The sequence below is a fragment of the Halichoerus grypus genome, chromosome 2 (assembly GCF_964656455.1).
Source record: "Halichoerus grypus chromosome 2, mHalGry1.hap1.1, whole genome shotgun sequence".
NCBI classification, from domain to species: domain Eukaryota; kingdom Metazoa; phylum Chordata; class Mammalia; order Carnivora; family Phocidae; genus Halichoerus; species Halichoerus grypus.
Window position 1 is genome coordinate 103,854,983 of NC_135713.1, and position 18,580 is coordinate 103,873,562.

General features: G+C 36.8%; 1 protein-coding gene across 3 annotated transcripts in view; it reads right to left on the reverse strand.

The window, feature by feature from the left end:
- CWC27 (CWC27 spliceosome associated cyclophilin) overlaps positions 1–18,580 on the reverse strand; it is a 196,450-nt gene that overhangs the window by 154,000 nt on the left and 23,870 nt on the right. For all 3 annotated transcript variants that reach the window (XM_078067278.1, XM_078067279.1, XM_078067280.1), the window contains 3 exons: positions 12,188–12,267; positions 11,092–11,125; positions 10,343–10,497 (listed from right to left, as the gene is read on the reverse strand). In XM_078067278.1, the coding sequence (XP_077923404.1) occupies positions 10,343–10,497; positions 11,092–11,125; positions 12,188–12,267 (269 nt within the window). The remainder of the gene's footprint in view (positions 1–10,342; positions 10,498–11,091; positions 11,126–12,187; positions 12,268–18,580) is intronic.

Below are 18,580 nucleotides of genomic sequence, written 5' to 3' on the forward strand. Positions count from 1 at the left end.
AAGGATCCTTAAGATATCTAATAAGAAAGTTATGATTTAATGTTATGTATATATGAAGTGTTTCTGCATCTTCTGTGAAACTCGTGGAAGATAGTCATTGTGCTCTTCTCCACCCCTTCTGGAAAGATAGGTAAGACAGAATTTCTTTTAGAATTTTATAACTTTTAAAAAGTATGTGATAATTAGGAAGTGATTTCTTTTTAAAATTCAGATAATGACAGTTAAGTAATGTTTATTATATCTTTTTTTGTCCTGTCCACCAGGAAGATGATGACTAAATTTATTACACAGTCACAGGCATTTACAGCAATTCCTGGTTAAAGCACAAAGCCTGGAGATTACATTACTGTTTCTAAGCATACACTGCTCCTCCTTGGGAAAGGTTTATACTTCACCATACCAGGTTTGGCCATATCACGTGCTCTCACCAATGAAATGGTGAAGTGATGGATGCCATGTCTAAGCAGAAGCTTTAAGAGCTAGCATATGATTCCATCGTCACTCTTTTCCTTCTGCTGTGCCTCTCAGCAAGAGGCTTCTCCTTCATTCTGGGCCCATGAATGTAAGTGATGGGGAGTCTATCTACAGATCTTGCTAGGATGTAGCCAGAACAAGAGAACAAACATTAGTTTTAACCCACTAAGATATGGGGATTGTTTGTTACCATAGCATAACCTAACTTAAGCTGACTAATAAAGGAAACAATTCAGTATGTTTATATGTAGGGCATTGAAGAATATCAGGAAGGACTAAAAGGACGAAAATGTCTGAGGGGAGCATTAGGAACATCTAGAGCTCCTATCCCAATACTTATCGCCACCACTCAGCCAAGTTATCTAAGCCAGAAACATAGGAGTCATCTGGAGTATATCTTTTTCCTTTGGGTCTCCTATATCCAAATCTGTTACCTCCTTATTATCTCTAAATCCATCCCCATAGATACTACTTTAGTGAATGAGACCCTTACTACCTCTCCTTTGGACTAATGTAATAATGTCTTTCTGTTTCGGTCTCCTTCCTCCAATCCATCCCCTACACTCATATAGAATAATATTTCTAACATGATGTCATACCTTTGCTAGAAACATCCCATGTGAGAGTTACACGTCAGCGGGACACATATGAGCTGGCCCCGGCCAGCCCTTCTCTGGGCCCTGGAGAGGGGTCAGGCCACAGCAGTTTCAAGACCAGATTTGCCACTTTCTACACACAAATGCTTAACCTCTTTAAGTCTAGTTTTCTTCACTTTTAAAATGAGAATCATAATATAGACTATACTTTGTAGCTTTGTTATGGAGGTCAAATTAGAGACATAAATTGACTTGGCAAAGCAGTAACACTATAGAACAAGAAATATTTGTGGAATAACAACAACTGTCTGCCTAGAGCATCTAGGAATACCTCACAGCCCTCATCTGTTCATACAACTGTCTCCCTTTACTAGACACTAAGCAACCTGTAAAGAAACTCAGACTTACTAATCTCAGCATCCTAGGACCTAGCACAGTGCCTGGTACAAAGGAGGAACTCATTGTGCATAAGCAAAGCCATACCTGAAAGGTGGTAAAATCCCTGAACGGTTAGGGGGGGAAAGGATCCAGAGAGAAAACTAGAGAAAGAAAAAATAGAATCACTAATTATAGATCTCCCTCAGGCCCGTGTGTAACTTCAAGTGCTTTTAACTTTGTGTTCAACAAAGATCTTTGCATCTTGAGTGGCCTCTTTGTTGTGTATTTTATCCAAATTATACCTGCCAATTTATTTTTTTTTAAAGATTTTATTTATTTATTTGAGAGAGAGCGAGAGAGAGAGCGTGTGTGAGTAGGGGGAGGAGGAGAGGGGTAAGGAGAGGAAGAGGGAAAGAATTTTGGAATAGCAACACAGGGCTCGATCTCAGGACCCTGAGATCATGACCTGAGCCTAAACCAAGAGTAAGACGCTTAACTGACCAAGCCACCCAGGCATCCGTATACTTGCCAATTTAATTTATAGGTAAATTCACAAAGTATAGACAAGGAAAGTAGGAAAGCAATGAATTTCAAAACTCTTCAATGTGACTAGATTTCCAGGGTAGGGAACACTTCCTCAAATGCTTGAGTAACTTAAAGAATGTTTTTTGCATATAATCTCAACACTGCATTTCAAATGTACAATTGCATTCTCCAAAAACAACTTATACTACCAGATCAATGGAATATAACTCTCAAGGGTAATTCTAAAGAGATGCAAATACCTCTTCTCCATTTTGACAGGAGAATCTCCCCCACGTGTGCATTTCACTGCTTCCTGTCTGCCATTTGAAATCTAACTGTAAAAACAGTAGGGTTGTCGTATTTCTGAAGTATATAACTGAAGTTCAAGGATTTTTTTTCCTTTTATTTTGAAGGTGAACCCTTGGATGTGGATTAAGGTGGATTAAGGTTCTCAGTGAACTACCTGGGCATTTTAAAAGTGGTTTTTTATTTCAAATAGCCCAAGAAACAGTTTTGTTCAGAATATCCAAAAATCCTTGCTATAAAGACCCAAACAGAAGAAAAATGGAAGCTTGCCAAAAATGCCAAATGATAGTATGGTTTATATTATAATTGTTACTATTCCAAAATTTTAAATGTAATAGGTAAAGGCAGTAAAATAAACCGTCTAGCCTACATTGGGGGATTATACAACAATAATTTAAAGGACTGGACTTCATGCTAAAATGTTATTTCTTTCCAATAGTGCCTCCAAATAATGGTTTATCTTATTAGCATTCAGGTATAACTTATGAAATTGCTAATATTTAACTGTTCTTGATCTACAAAAATGGCAATTTTACATTCAACTCTTTTTTGACCTGGTATTTTGATCTGTTCCAGAAATATATATTGCCTACTTAACATCCTTAATAATTTGCATGCATGTCTCTTAGAGTACTTGTCAAGTGCTCCGAATTGTGATCATTGTTTATAATGTCACTTTTACACTATATAATGAACGTTTGCAGACAGAAATCATTTCTCCTTTGTTTTCATGTTCTGGGAGTCTGGCACTGGCTGGCACATAGCAGTTCCTATAGTGCCTGGCAAGAGGAGTAGCATGTGTTTGAGAATAGGATTACTGCTTAGGAGAGAACATACAAAAAATAAAAATCAAGGTCTAGGACAAGTTACCATGCAAACCGCATTAAAATTAGGACTGCTCCAAAGCTTAGAATCTGCTGATAAACCCGAATATCTCCTGAAAATACAGTAATTGGACCAGTACTACCCATACCAAAGAAATAGTAACTGAAAATTTTCTTTATTCAGAGACCAGTTACCCACTATATAGATCTCACATTTCTTTCTCTTCCTATTTTTTACCATCTGCTTCAGTACATCTCAGAGCAAAGGAAGGTAAAAGGAAGCAGAAATGCTCTAAATGGTTAAGGTACTCCTTGCTTGTAAATGTTCTAATGAGAGGAAGAGGAGGATCTTATAGATGATGATTCTAATGGTTCATACAGAGTCATTAAAATACCTGTGGATTTCAATCTTTGTTATTATCTTTTAAAATTTGTACTATAATTTAAAAATGCATACTATCTTCTAAATTTTTTTAAAAGTTTTTTATTTATTTGTCAGAGAGCATAAGCAGGGGGAACGGCAGGCAGAGGGAGAAGCAGGCTCCTCGCTGAGTAAGGGGCCCCATGCGGGACTCGATCCCAGGACCCTGAGATCATGACCTGAGCCAAAGGCAGACACTTAACCAACTGAGCCACCCAGGTGTCCCACTATCTTCTAAATTTTTGAAATTTAAATACTGTATTATTGTTTTGAATTTGTACTTCCTATGAGGATCATATTAAGACTAAGACATTCCCCAAGGCTGAGAGAAAAGTTACAAATGTTTTTGAGAAGGCTAGAAATCCTGGGAAGTAAGAAATCCTAGTAACATGTCAGACCCAACAAAGAGACACTTGAGAGATGACAATTGGCAATGTCTAATTTGGGTGTTCACCCAGGCCTCAGGGAGTATACTCAAGAGGTATTTATGACTACATTTTCCCTTGCTTCATAATTTAAAGTTCAATCCAACTCATCAGATCTTTAATCTCAATTTCAACTTCAATAACCATATCTAAATTCCTGGTGCTATCATAATAATGATATTTCATATTCAGTCAACTAACACAGGTCATAACTAAAATACAAATTCCACTGAATTTTACCAAATAAGAGAGTTGTTTTATGAAGAAGGTCAGCTAAATATGGATAAACAGAACATAGCTGATCAAAAACCAAAACGAATACCATTCTAGTTAACCTTGAAACATTTCTATCAAATGTTTGATGACTATTATTTGAGGATATGTGTTAGTATTTTTTGATTTATATTTCAATTTGATGAGAATAATTTAGAAGAGTAATTACAATACAATTACGTTTGATAGAAATTACACAAAGACTGAATTTCCGTAATGATTATAATCACCACAACAAACCATTAATTTCTAACTATTTGGTCTGCCTGTTACATCTGATTTTACTCTTTGGTTGTTTATTATGAATCAATATACAGATGTTAAAAAATAGTAGGGCAGACAACTCAATTTGGTTTACAGGCTTAACTTGCAGAAGTTGGGCTCCATCTACAGGCAAAAAAATAATTCTTTACAATCAACTTTTAAAATAGGATTTTCCAAAAGACAAGCTCCAAATAATCCCAAACTTACAATTAACCTTGAGTGCATATTAGAATAACCAGGGGTGCTTTCTTAAGCTTATGATCCTGTACCACAAATTCTGATTGACTTAGTCTGGGGTGGAGCCCGTTCTCAAGTGATCTAAATGTACAGAAAATGTTGAAAGACACTGATTGAAGTTTTTAGCAGCACCTACCTTTTAAAAACATCAGAAACACTCAAAGGTCATATTTCATTTCTTATAAAATTATTTGAGTCCTACTATACTGACCGTTCAATGTTTTTCAAAGATTAAAACTAAATTCAGTTGATATAAATGTCTTATCACTGTTAGACTGCAAAAATTATCTGAGGTGACAGTACGATTTTTAAAATCTACTTTTACATTATTCTGTACCTCAGAAGTAATCAAGGGAGTATGTGTGTGGTGGGGAGTAGAGTTCTTAACCCTGGAGGCACATTAGTATATCTGGGGAGATTTTACAAAGTTTTGTTGCCCTAAACTAAAATCTGTTCTTAGAAGTGAGAAAAGCAGTTACTCTGAGGGGGTGAGGGGAGAAGTAACCAAAATGGGGCAAGAGGGAGATTTCTGGGTGATGGAATTTTCTGTTTCTTGATCTGGATGATGGGTATATGGGTATATTTGGTTTGTAAAAATTTAGCAAGCTGTGTAATTGTGATATGTGCACTGTGAAATAGAGCTAAGACAAATATATTCTGTATGTATATCATACTTCAATTAAAAGCTAAAAAGTTAAAAAGGAGGATGTGTCCAGGTTTCACTTCTGACCAAATGATTCAGAATCTGTGGAAGTAGGGCCTAGCCATCAGTATTTCTTTGAATGTTCCGCCAGTGAATCTGACAGGCAGTTGGGAATGAAAAACCATTCCTCTAATGCATCACAAATATATTTATTCATTTATTAATCCACTCATACAAACTTTAAGGACCATTTACTTACTATACCAGACTTGGAGGATGTAAAGATAAAAAGGACACAGGGCACCTGGGTGGCTCAGTCGGTTGGTTAACCATCTGCCTTCGGCTCAGGTCATGATCGGGATCGAGCCCTGCATCTGGTTCCCTGCCCAGTGGGGAGTTTGCTTCTCCCTCTCCCTCTGCCCCTCCCCTGCTTGTTCTCTCTCTCAAATAAATAAAATCTTTTTTAAAAGAAAAGATAAAGAGGACACAATCTCTGAAGGAATTTAGTCTAGGCAAGGGATAGATAGGTAAACCAATAAATCCCATGTGATAAATACAAGCAAGTTACTTACAAGATCTAGAGGTGTAAGTGATTTGTCAAAGAAAGAGTCAATAATTTTGATGTTGTTGTTCATTCTTTTATACAAATATTTGGGTACCTCTGATGTTTGACCATAGAAATACAAACATAAATGGATATAATCTCTACCTTCAAGAAAGTTAACTTCGAGAAGGTTACAGTATAAGGATACACAAGGAAGGAAATAAAGGCATAAGCTAATGTCATACTATCACAGACTTGTAAGAAAGGTGTAATATGTATGCCCCGAGGAGTCAGAGATGGTACTACCAAGTTGCTGACCTTGGAGGTAAAATGATATATAAACTTGAACTAGTCCAGTAACGGGGGGAATAAAAATTAGTATTCTAGAGGAGTGCTTTTCAAAAGTTAGTGTGCATACAGGTCAGCTGGGGTTCTTGTTAAAATGCAGATTGATTCCTCAAGTGTGGAACAGGGCCTGAAACTCAGCATTTCTAACTATTTCCCAAGTGATACTAATGCTACTGGTCTACAGATCACAATTTAAGTAGCAAAGTTCCCAAACAAAATGGGTTTCAAGAGACAAGAGATAAAAAAAAATGCCCAAAATTCTACAGCAGAGACACCAAGAAAAACAAAAATTGCAAAGTAGCCATTAGATTTGTCAATTAGAAGGCCTTAGTGAGAGTAGTTTCAGTGGAATCATGAGGGAGAAGCTAACTGACGGGTATTTAGAAATAAATGGGAAGTAGTAAGGTGGGGACAAGAAATAAAATGGAATGGTTTTGTTTGTTTTTACTCTTGAATGCTGGGAGAGATTTAAGTCTATTCGTAAGCTGAAGGAAAGAAACCAGTGAAGAGAGAAAACTAAAGATGGCAAAGAGGATGGAATCACTTTGGGTAGAGAGATTCCTCTCCCTTTGCAGCAGAGGAGAAGGAACTAAGAATTAGTCTCAAAGGGTAGGCAGGGGAAAAGAAAAGAATGAGTGGAAGGAGTTACTCTTATTTCACAGAGCAGGAAGCCAGGTGATCTGGTAAGAGACAGTGAGTTCCAGGTTTGGACTAAGCACTGTGGGGGGGTGGGAAATGAAGAAGCAATGGAGGCACAGCTAAGGCTGGACTGGTACATGGTTGTGTGATTCTGCTCATCAGCATCCAGTAGTGAAGGTATAGGCTTAAAGAAGATGGGCTGGATGAGAGAGTGAGACTGACACACTTAGTAAAGGAGGAGGAAAGGGACATAAATCCTATGAAGTCAAAATAGGTATAATGAGAGAAAAGAAAGGAGAGAAGGTAGGAAGTGCTTTGGACTTTTTTTCTCTTCAACTCCTAACCAGTTTTCAATAGTGTTAACAACTGGAGACACTGCTGAGAATACATGATTAGGAAAAGATTCTACTCTGTAAATTTGTTGAAAATTATATTGTTAAATACCATCCCCCAGCTTACACATTAAGCACTCAACAAACCTGCTTGTAGATTTAACATCCAAAGTGATAAACAGCTTTAACAGGGTCCAGATGTTTCTTAACCAACAGAAGCAATACCACAAATTTTCAGTAAAATTATACTCCTTGCCTAAAGCACTGGTAGGCTAGTCTATTCCCTCATCTTATTGCTTGAATCAGAAAATGACTGAAGGATAATGGACTACTTCTAGCACACGCAGATGAAAAGGCTGAATATTTGAATAGATAATGATTTCACATGGACATCCTATCTCGCTGGCAGCTATACCCATTATAATTCAACTTAGACTGAGTAGTGATATTCCTTTAAATTTAACTATCTTTTTTTTTTTTTTTTACCACATTACAATTTTTTAAGACTCTTAGAGATTTTTCTGGTTTTTTTTTAACATAAAATTAACTTGAGACTTAAACTATAATGAAGCTGGTATAACTAACCAAAAGCACTAATAATTTTGGAATGTTTTTATACTCAAGTGGTCATGAGACAAACATGGATATTTCTAGGTGAAAGTGAAAAACTGTATTTTCCCTTTGAAATTCCATACTTTCTCCTCTATCCTGATCTCCTTATTTTTCTTTTACTTCTCTTTGTAGGCAGGAGAGGTAGGCTAGAAGGTGGAATAAGGATGTGAATATTGAAAAATCTGGTGGAAGAGGGAAACAGTTAAAAATAGATGTTTTGGGGGTGCCTGAATGTCTCAGTCGGTTAAGCATCCCACTCTTGATTTTGGCTCAGGTCATGATATCAGGGTCCTGTGATGGAGCTCTGGGTTGGGCTTCACGCTCGGCAGGTAGTCTACTTGGGATTTTCTCTCTTTCTCCCTCTGCCCCTCTCCCAACTCATCTGCATGGTCTCTCTCTCTCTCAAATAAATAAATAAATCTTTAAAAAAATTAGATGTTTTAGGGGCGCCTGGGTGGCTCAGTCGTTAAGCATCTGCCTTTGGCTCAGGTCATGATCCCAGGGTCCTGGGATCGAGCCCCGCATCGGGCTCCCTGTTTGGCGGGAAGCCTGCTTCTCCCTCTCCCACTCCCCCTGCTTGTGTTCCCTCTCTCGCTGTGTCTCTCTCTGTCAAATAAATAAATAAATCTTAAAAAAAAATTAGATGTTTTGGTGTTTTCACTATTTATTAAGGCAAATTTTGCCAAATAAGCTTTATTTAGTTCTTAAAGAAAATTCAGCTTTGCTAAATTATAAGTTATACTAATTACAGAGTATATAAGTATTGGAAATTGTATTAAAGCCAATAAGACAGTAGAATTGAGGAATTATGCACTTAAACATAACAGCTATTTGTTTCATCTATTAAAAACTAAAAATGGGGGCACCTGTGTGGCTCAGTTGGTTCAGCATCCGACTCTTGGTTTCGGTTCAGGTCATGATCTCAGGGTTTTGAGATGGAGCCCTGTGTCGGGCTCTGTGCTCAGTGCAGAGTCTGTTTGAGATTCTCTCACTCCCTTTCCCTCTGCTCCTCCCCACCCCTCCCCGCTCATGCATGTGCTCTCTCTCTCTCTAAATATAAATAAATCTTTAAAAAAACTGAAAATGTATTTTTTGTCACATTATAAACCTAATCTTTAAAAAATTCATAGCTCTTAACAATCAGAAAATGCATGTCTTGAATGACAGAGGGAGAAAAAATATATTGATTGTATATGTAATCTGACTTAAAGTTACTGAGCTGATGTGATGTATAAGCACTAAAATATTGTCAATAGTGGCCCAAAGGTATTCTACTACAGTTAAATACTATTTCTGAATATAAAAGTTCATACCATCAGTGGGAATTTCTGGGAATTACTTTTCTGGTTACATAAAAGAAAAAACTGAGGGAGTGAAGCAATGAAAACATGGAAATGTTTTTCATTCTTTTAAAGTTTTTCTATATGAAGTTGAGAAATAGCAGAAAAAAAGAATATTGTTTATATGTAGTTACATCTATCTTATCCCCAAATGTAGGCGATCCAAAGAAAACATTTTTAAAGATTTTATTTATTTATTTGAGATAAAGAACGAGTGGTGGGAAGGGCAGAGGGAGAGGGATAAGGAGCAGATTCCCCGCTGAGCGGGGAACCTGACACAGGGCTCGATCCCAGGACCCTGAGATCATGACTGTAGCCAAAATGAGACACTTAACCGACTGAGCCACCCAGGCACCCTGAAAACATTTATAAAGCAATATTATTTAGGAGTGCCTGGGTGGCTCAGTCAGTTAAGCGTCTCACTTTGGCTACAGTCATGATCCCAGGGTCCTGGGATCAAGTCCCGCATCCGGCTCCTTCTTCTCACTCTCTCTCTCTGTGGGCGCACTCTCTCTCTCTCTCTCAAATAAATAATAAAAATAAAATCTTTAAAGCAATATTATTTAAAATGTATACCATACAGTTGTAATAACAGAATCACAAAGGAGAGTTTTTCAATTAAATTGAATTTCAGGAGTCACAAAACTCAACAACTCTTTATCATCAGACATTTCCTGAAATTTTTTGATACCACTGAGATTAGAAGAGGTATATAGTATAAATCAGACTTGAAAAGATATTAAAGAAGGTTTTCAGGCCCACATACTTTCATAACCAATTCTGGCAAATTTTACTCACCTAAATCTGAGGACTTCTCTTTTCATTCTATACAATACTCTACTGTTCGTATTCATATTAAACAAACACAGCCTTCCATATCTAACTAATATGTTGTTTACCCCACATATAAAAATTTAGAGGCTTTTAAAGAAGAGATTAGAAAGAAATGAAGAAGAATTTGACTCATGGGACCATTGCTGTAAGTACTTTAAAACTGGTCTATTTTAGGCCTCCAAACAGGCTAACATACAAATGGTACACATATCAAACATTATGAAAATAGTGTTTAAAAAAATAAGTTGAATAGAGGACTTAATACTAATTTAAAGTGAAGTATATAAGAAGACAAACTGACACCCAGAAGCACAGTAATTGACTCACCTGCGGCTAACTGATTTCTTCACTTCTCCCTCTCCAGCTGACTTAACATTTCCACTTGTGTCCTTTTTTAACTTTTTTGCAATTCTTTCTCTCATTAGATTCTTCTCATCACCATCAATATATTCATCATGCTCTGCACCTTCATATTCTCCATCCTGTAGAAATTGAAGTGGAGTATTTGCCAGGCATCCCATTTCCCCTTAAACTTCCAGAGATCCATCTGAGACTCTCCTCATTGCATTCTAGGCCAGTTTTGTTTTTTGTTTTGTTTTGTCTTGTCTTGAATTAGTAAGGGCTTGAAGAATCTGTTCCAGGTGGGAATACTCCTAGGGTCTGCTCTAGGCCAACTATGTGAGTATGGGATACCCAAATAAGGGGTGTTTGCTCACGTAACCCACAGCCCTTCTGTGCAACACGGGCTGTATTCCTTCTGTATCACCCAGGATATTGTGTCCATCTACATTCCTATTCTTTCCCAGTGGGAAATGTGGCTTCTGCAGGCAGTTGGCCAGCATACTGACCGCAACCAGAGATTAATTCAAGTAGAATGAGGAGGAGGTGGAGGAGCTGAGATTTCTTCCTATAATCTCAGTCATACCAATTACTTCTCAGAATCCTCCTTAAGTTTTTTCAAAATTTTAAATATATAATTATAAAAGTAACATACACTACCTTTTAAGGAAAAAAATTAAGATTTTATAAACATTTTCTATTAGTTGTTCAAACTATATATTAAAATTAATACTTACTTTAGCTGAATCTCCTACTGCATCACCTTTTTCACTACAAAAAGAATGAAACAAGAAAATTTTAGCTTCAAAGTGAAACTACTAAAATTATGCAAATTTTAGGATTATTCAAAATTTAGAATATTTTGCTAGGATTAACAGTTCAAAACCTATTTCAACACAGGAATTTCAGAATGGAATTGTAGAATAGAAACATTCTACAAAAGAGTCATTTTTACAAATAGAGTAAGAAGTACGCTCCATGAGCACACATATGAATTCACTAGAATTAACAGAAAAAAGCAAACAACAATCAACGGTGCTGTTTTTATGAACAAAGGACTACAGTAAACAATTTCTTCCACTGGCTTGATGTACTCTGGCTGAAAAAAACAAATCCTTCAAATACAAGGATATTAAGAAAAGACTTTTTTTTAAAATAGAATTTTTTAAAACAAGCTAAACTCAGTGCAATAGCATTTTAATCCCCCTTTGAGACACTGGCCCAATATATCATGTGCAATTGTATTTAACAGTAAGACATCTTCCCTTCTCCAAGAGAAACAGAGATAGACATTTTCTGTTAACTACTAAAATATATAAGAAATAACTACTCAATGGATTCGTCTAAAATGTGGTGACTTCACAAAACCTTTCAACTCTGCCTTGTTTACCTATCATACCAACTGGCACAAAAACGCTTTAAGGAAAAAGCTAACAAAGTAACTTTGAATTAAACATTAAACTTTTAAAGCAAACCGTTTCCTATTCAAACTATCCCAAGATTTAAGCTTAGCAATTAAATTTAAATTTAATTAGTTCAACAGAAATAGATAGCAAGATGAAATGAAAGGGGCCAGATTTCTGCTCAGGTCATGATCTCAGGGATGTGAGACTGAGCCCCACGCTGGGCTCTGCACTCAGTGGGGAATCCGCTTGAGGTTCTCTTGCCCTCTCCCTCTAACACTCCCAACCCCTGCAGTGCGTGCTCTCATTCAAATAAATAAATCTTTAAAAAAAAAAGAGAGAGAGAGAGAACTGACCATTTTCTCACAAAGGCAGCAAGAAAATATCTGAGCCAGAAAATAATTTAGGATCACACTTGTAGCATACTAACCTTCCAACGGCTGGAACAGAACTGAGATGGGGATCATCCTTAAGCAAGTCATGACTACTTTTGCTTTTTCCCTTCATGCTCTAGGAAAAAATGTAGGATATAATCATAAGTGAGGAAGAAATAAGTTTTCCAAAAGGACAAGATAACACGTTTACATAAAATCTAGTACTGGTAAAATATGGCTAGCAAAAGATACATGTTCCTGAAATTTTCAATATAAATTAAAGCTTTATAAGTAAGAAGCTAACTCTCACACTGATTGAAAATACTGTTTTTAAAAATACCTTTTCTTCCAAAAAGTGATAAATCCTTCAAAATAAGTTTATTGATTACTATTTCCAAACACTAAATCTTCAGTATGATTTACATACAGCTAAACTAATTCTTTGATGCAGATAGAAAAACTTAGAAGATAGTTCACAAGAGTAATTCAAAATAAATGCACACAATTGTTTTTCAAACAAACTGGCTATATTGCACAGAATTACATGAATACATGTATTCTGTTTCTCTGAAGAGCCCTATTACATTCTTTGACCTTTAGCACAGACAGAAAAACTTAATAGTTAAAAAAGATCTCATAGGCCACTTAATCTAGTCTCCCACCCAATGCAGGAATCTCCTTGACATCACTGCTGACTAGTCAGCCGGTGTTTCAACGCCTGAAAGGAGCTTTTCCTCAGATACACACACAAACCACTCCTTTTCAAATGTTTTCTATTGTTGGACAGTTCTCTCTGTAATTGGGAAAAGAAGTATATGTGTAATTTCCAACCATCCAACCAATCCTAGTTCTACCTTCTAGAACTCAAAATGAACTATAAACAATTTCTGTTATGATGTATACTACACAGAGCTTAGTTTAAATACAAAGAGACTGGTAGGTATAATAATGGCCCCCTAAAGATGTCCACGTCCTAGTCCTCAAAACCTGTGAATATGTTACCTTACATGGCAAAAGGGACTTTGCAGATAAATTAAGGATTCTGAGATGAGGAGACTATCCTGGATTGTCAGGGTATATCCAATGTAATCACAAAAGTCCTTACAAGTGAAAGAGGGAGGCAGGAGAGTCTGTTTCATAATGATAAAGCAGGAGAAAGACGCTATGGGCTATTGCTAGCTTTGAAGATGGAGGAAGGGGCCACAAGCCAAGGAATGCAAATAGGCTCTAGAAGTTGGAAGAGTTAAGGGAAGAGATTCTCCCCAGAGGCTCCAGAAGGAATGCAGCCCTGCCAATACCCCAATATGTAGCCCAGTGAAATCTGTTTTGGACTTCTGACCTCCAGAACTGTAACATATTAGATTTGTTTTGCTTCAAGCCACTAAATTTATGGTAATTGGTTACAGCAGAAATATGAGATGAATATAAATATATTAACATCTTTTTAAAATTACTTAAATATAAACAATTAGAAAGATCAAGTTTAATACCATTTAATGAGGCAAAAACAGTTTATAAATTAGACTGTTCAACACTTCTTAGAGCCTCTGTGCAAAAGGCCTAGCGGCACTCTTCATGCCGTGTCCACCCCCGAGATCCCAACCTTTTGGGGAAGTTTAATTTCTTGGACTAAACAAGGATAGGACAAAACATTCTTATTTTATTCTCAAAAGTGGTGTATTTGTCTATCAATATAACTTTTTCTGGGTGAGAAAAAAGCCTTTTTGTATCTTGGGATTTGAAGTAAAAATATTGGCATATCTTGCGGTAAGAGAAATACTATGTGTATCACTGTGAATGTGGCACAGTTTAATCACTATTTTTAAATCTAGCTATTGCGATACTTTTATAATGAACCTACCATTTAACTTGCCTCATGGAAACTACTTGTCTGATTGTAAGCTTTCACTTGAAAAATATTTTCTGACATCTGTTTTTAAATTATACACAAAGATTCAGGAGTAAACTTTAAACCAGTACAGGCATTTGAATACAACTATCATTTAAGAAAGCAAAATGAAAGGAGGGATGTTCCATAAAAACTTTTCAAATGTCTGAAGCCTAGGATCATATTTTTACTTAGTTTTTACTTCTCCAAAGTATATCCAGTTCCTCAAGCATTCTCCATGTGCAGTGGTTCTTGGCTTTATCACCATCCTCCCCATGATCCTCCCTTCCTCTGAATGCATCTAGTTTGTCAGTTTTTCTTTCTTTCTCTTTCTCTTTCTTTCTTTCCTTCTTTCTTTCTTTCTTTCTGTTTCTTTGTCAGTATCCTTCTTAAATGTGTTCTGAACTGAACAAAATGCTGAAAATGTGACCACCCAAAATGCAAAGAATGTTAAATTTCTTATTCCAGAGACCTTACTCTTAATAATTCAACTAGGGCTTACAGGCTATTAAGTCTTATACCTATTCAGCTGATTGCATTAAATTCAAGTATAGAATTTACATGTACTCCTATTACATTTTAACTTACTAGCTCAAATAATCATGCACAGGTTGACAACAAAGCACTCTTTGGGCAGAAGTATTCAATCAGATATAAATCCATCTGACTATACTATCTCCCAGATCACATTTCCTCATGTTGTCCACAAGAATATCATGAGAGACTGACAATGTGCTTTCCGAAACTCAAAATATGTTATTATGGCATCCTCCTATCATGCAATCCTATCAAAAAGGAAATGAAGTCAGTCTGGCAAGTCACTTAACCAGAGTCTCAGTTTCCTCATCTATAAAGAAAGGAAGTTGGACTACATCCCTTTGAGCTATAAAACTCTATTATTCTAAAAGAGATTTTATCAGGTAGTAGAAAGATACTGAAATAAATAATGAAGGAAAGCTAACCCATGTGGGAGAGGTACCTTGTCATGAATAAATGAGTGGGGTGAAGTAGTGTCTGTAATCCCACACTGATAATCCATAAACCAGAGGGGACTCTATCTTATTTCTCCTTTCACATAAAGTAAAGCCCCAATTCAGACTTTACCAATTATTAACTTGTGATGTTAGACAGGTTCTGGAATAAAGCTTAACACACTATAGAGTCACTGAAAAAAGAAACTTGATAAGCAAATGAATAATGAAACAATTATTTTCAGGACCTCTAGAAATATTTAATTTCACGCAAGCACTGAAACTGAAAATTGTTCTTAGTCACTGTAAAAGACACTTACTTCACTTTGGTTCTAATTACTACACACATTTAAAAACAGTAAGGCTAACTTTTCAGAAATATATCTGTTGGTCATACTTTCCCAATATTCAGGCTAGTGTTCCTTTTTCTAACCAAGGTTTCATTTTATCCCAAAGGTAAAATGTATTGGAGGGATTCTCAAAGTCTGAAATACAGTACAAAAGGAAAATAAATAAAATAAACTTCCATTTTGAGTCACTCTAGAATTTGTCTCATGCCCTCTAGAGAAATTTCCTTTCCTCTAAGCCAATAAACTTCAATGATTTTTTTTATCGTTGTTCTATTTTCTCAAGTTAAACTTATTCATGACTCCATTATATAAACAGACAAAACAGCTGAATTCTATAAGCTGAAGATTCTGCACAATGTGCCAAGACACATTCACATGTGGAGAATGGGTTGTTGGGGGGTCATGATATACGGTTGTACCCCAGTGCTCTCCAAGCTGCTCAAGCTACTATCCAGGACCCAGTGGGAGTGCTCAGGAAGAGCACTCGGGCAATCGTGCCAAGTTAAGGCTTCTAACCCCAGAAAGCTGAACTGCTGGTGAAGTTTTTTGCCAACCCTCTGGACTGCCTTAGCATGAGGGCAGCAGCTTCTGCATCATAATCACAATCATATCAGAGATTGTTTGATATTCTTTAGCTTTCTGAGAATCAAATATAAATTATAACACAGAGTACATTGCTTAAGACATCTGACTTTCAAAAACATTTTCTGAGATTGCATATTGTATCGAAGTAATGACTATCTACATCCTTATTTCATGTTACAAAGAGGAAACTTGAGGCTCAGGGAGACTGTTATCCAGTCACAGAGTATCAGTGGAAAGCGAAGTGCCAATATGAATGTGTATGATCCCAAATTCATGCTCTTTCTGTTCCAACCCACTGCCACCCAAAGATGACACAGTTTACCATCAGAGAGCTCACAGCCTAGGACTCTACAGGCTTAATAAAGCAGAAAGAAAAGGGTATAATGTTTTAGTATACATTGAGAACACAGTTGTATGTTTCTTGTGTAATAAAACAAAATGGATGTTTTTTAAAGGAAAATGTAAGTATCACAAGACAGGCAAAGGTTAGATAAGAAAAAGGAACGACTAAGAAAAGACATTTAGAAAAGATGGTATTTTAGGTGTTGAAAATAAATACGACTTTGACATCCAGAATGGGACAGGACACTTCAGGCAGGGAAAGGAACATGAACAAAGACATACAGAAAGGAAAACACAAAACATATATGTAGAACAGCAAATAGTTCATCTCTGCTAACACAGTGTTTCCTACATTTCCCTGATAAGAACTCCACAGAATTCATTAAAAGTACAGCTTCCCAGGCCCCTCCCTTGGAGATTCTAATTCTGTAGGTCTGAGGAGGGTGGAGGGATTTAATTTTTAATTTTTAAAACAGTGTTGGACCTGATTTTTCAGTGGTTTTTAAGTGGTTTAAGAAGTAAACTAGAGGGCGCCTGGGTGGCTCAGTTGGTTAAGCGACTGCCTTCGGCTCAGGTCATGATCCTGGAGTCCCTGGATCGAGTCCCGCATCGGGCTCCCTGCTCAGCAGGGAGTCTGCTTCTCCCTCTGACCCTCCCCCCTCTCATGTACTCGCTCTCTCTCATTCTCTCTCTCTCAAATAAATAAATAAAATCTTTAAAAAAAAAAAAAAAAAAAAAAAAAAGAAGTAAACTAGAGGGCAGACTTGGTAAAGAGGGTCACGGCCTTATTTCTATAGTCAACAGAGAGCAACTGTGACATCTTAATGAGGTTTCAAGAAGACTGTTCTGATGGTAATGAGTGGAAGGGAAGGAAGAGCAAGGAGATGGGAGACCAGTCTGTAGACTAGGGCAGCAGCCCAGGCTAGAAATGAAGGCCTGAACGAGAGTAGTAGCAAAATAAATTAAAAGGAAAAAATTTGAGATATGTCATGGATGAAAAATTGGTAGAACAGTGCAACAAATTGGTTTTGCAGAGAAAGAATAAGAAAAAAGTCAGAATCTAAAATTCTTCTCTAGAGGATACTGATACCAGGGAGTAGAAAAAAGTCACAAAACAGGGAAAAGTCTGGGAAACAAAGATAATGAATCAAGCCTTGGCCAGGACTTGGGTTACTAGTGAGATATTCAAACATAGAGAGATGGCCAGTAGGCAGCTAGAGAAAAGAAAAGTAAGCCAGCCTAGAGACACAGATTTGAGAGTCAGAAACAAACATTTGATAATTTTATCACAAAGCGCAGAGTCAGATGAGAGAAATATGATGACACAATACTAGGCTTATACTATTCACATGATAATGGACTGTAGGTTGCAATTTTCTTGGCAAAAAGGAAGGAATTTACTTAGTCTTTCCACAGTTTGAAGTGTTTTTCAGGTTTGAGAGCAACATAAAGGGCAAGCCAACACTATCTGCAGTGGTATCCTTGCACATTTCAACCTTGTAGCAAACACTGATTGCTTTAGGATTATCAAGTTCACCACAGTCAGTGTAAGTTAAACATTTTGTTTGTTTTACTTTGTATAATAGTAAGCAGCAGAGGAAGATATGCTTTAAACATTTAATATATACTGTTGTTACAAATAGAAAAAATTCAAACTAATTTCCTAGTAAAGTCGACCTCAAAGTAATGGTGAATAAAACTTACTTTAGACCAGAAATTTAATTCAACGAAAAGACTAATAGAAAAACTCCTTTCTCCTACCCTTGTTCTCTCCTCAGGGTGGCTCAGCCTAATATCCAGGCCCCTGTGTGAGTTAGGAAAGGGCAAGGGGCCAATTGCACTGAGCTGCCTTCCACCCCAGAATGCTGTGCTACCAGTGTAATTTCCCGCCAGCCTTCTTGATGGCTTGGGCTTGAAGGAAGCAGCTTCTGCAGCATTCAAAATCATATTAGAGACTTAAATGGCTATAGAAATCTAAGTTCAAAATTCTGATCGTACCATCTCCTAATTACACGGTCTTGCACCAGTGATTTAACCTTTAACTTATTGATTTCTTCCCTTAAATAGGAATGATAACACCTATAGCACATGACTGTTATAGAGGTTACATAAAATAAATATTTAGCACAGGTAGCAGAGAGGAAAATAATTACAGTACAGTACAGTATAACATATGCTTTGAGGGTTCTAGAGGGGAGGGGGGTGGAAGGATGGGTTAGCCTGGTGATGGGTATTGAGGAGGGCACGTTCTGCATGGAGCACTGGGTGTTATGCACAAACAATGAATCATGGAACACTATATCTAAAACTAAT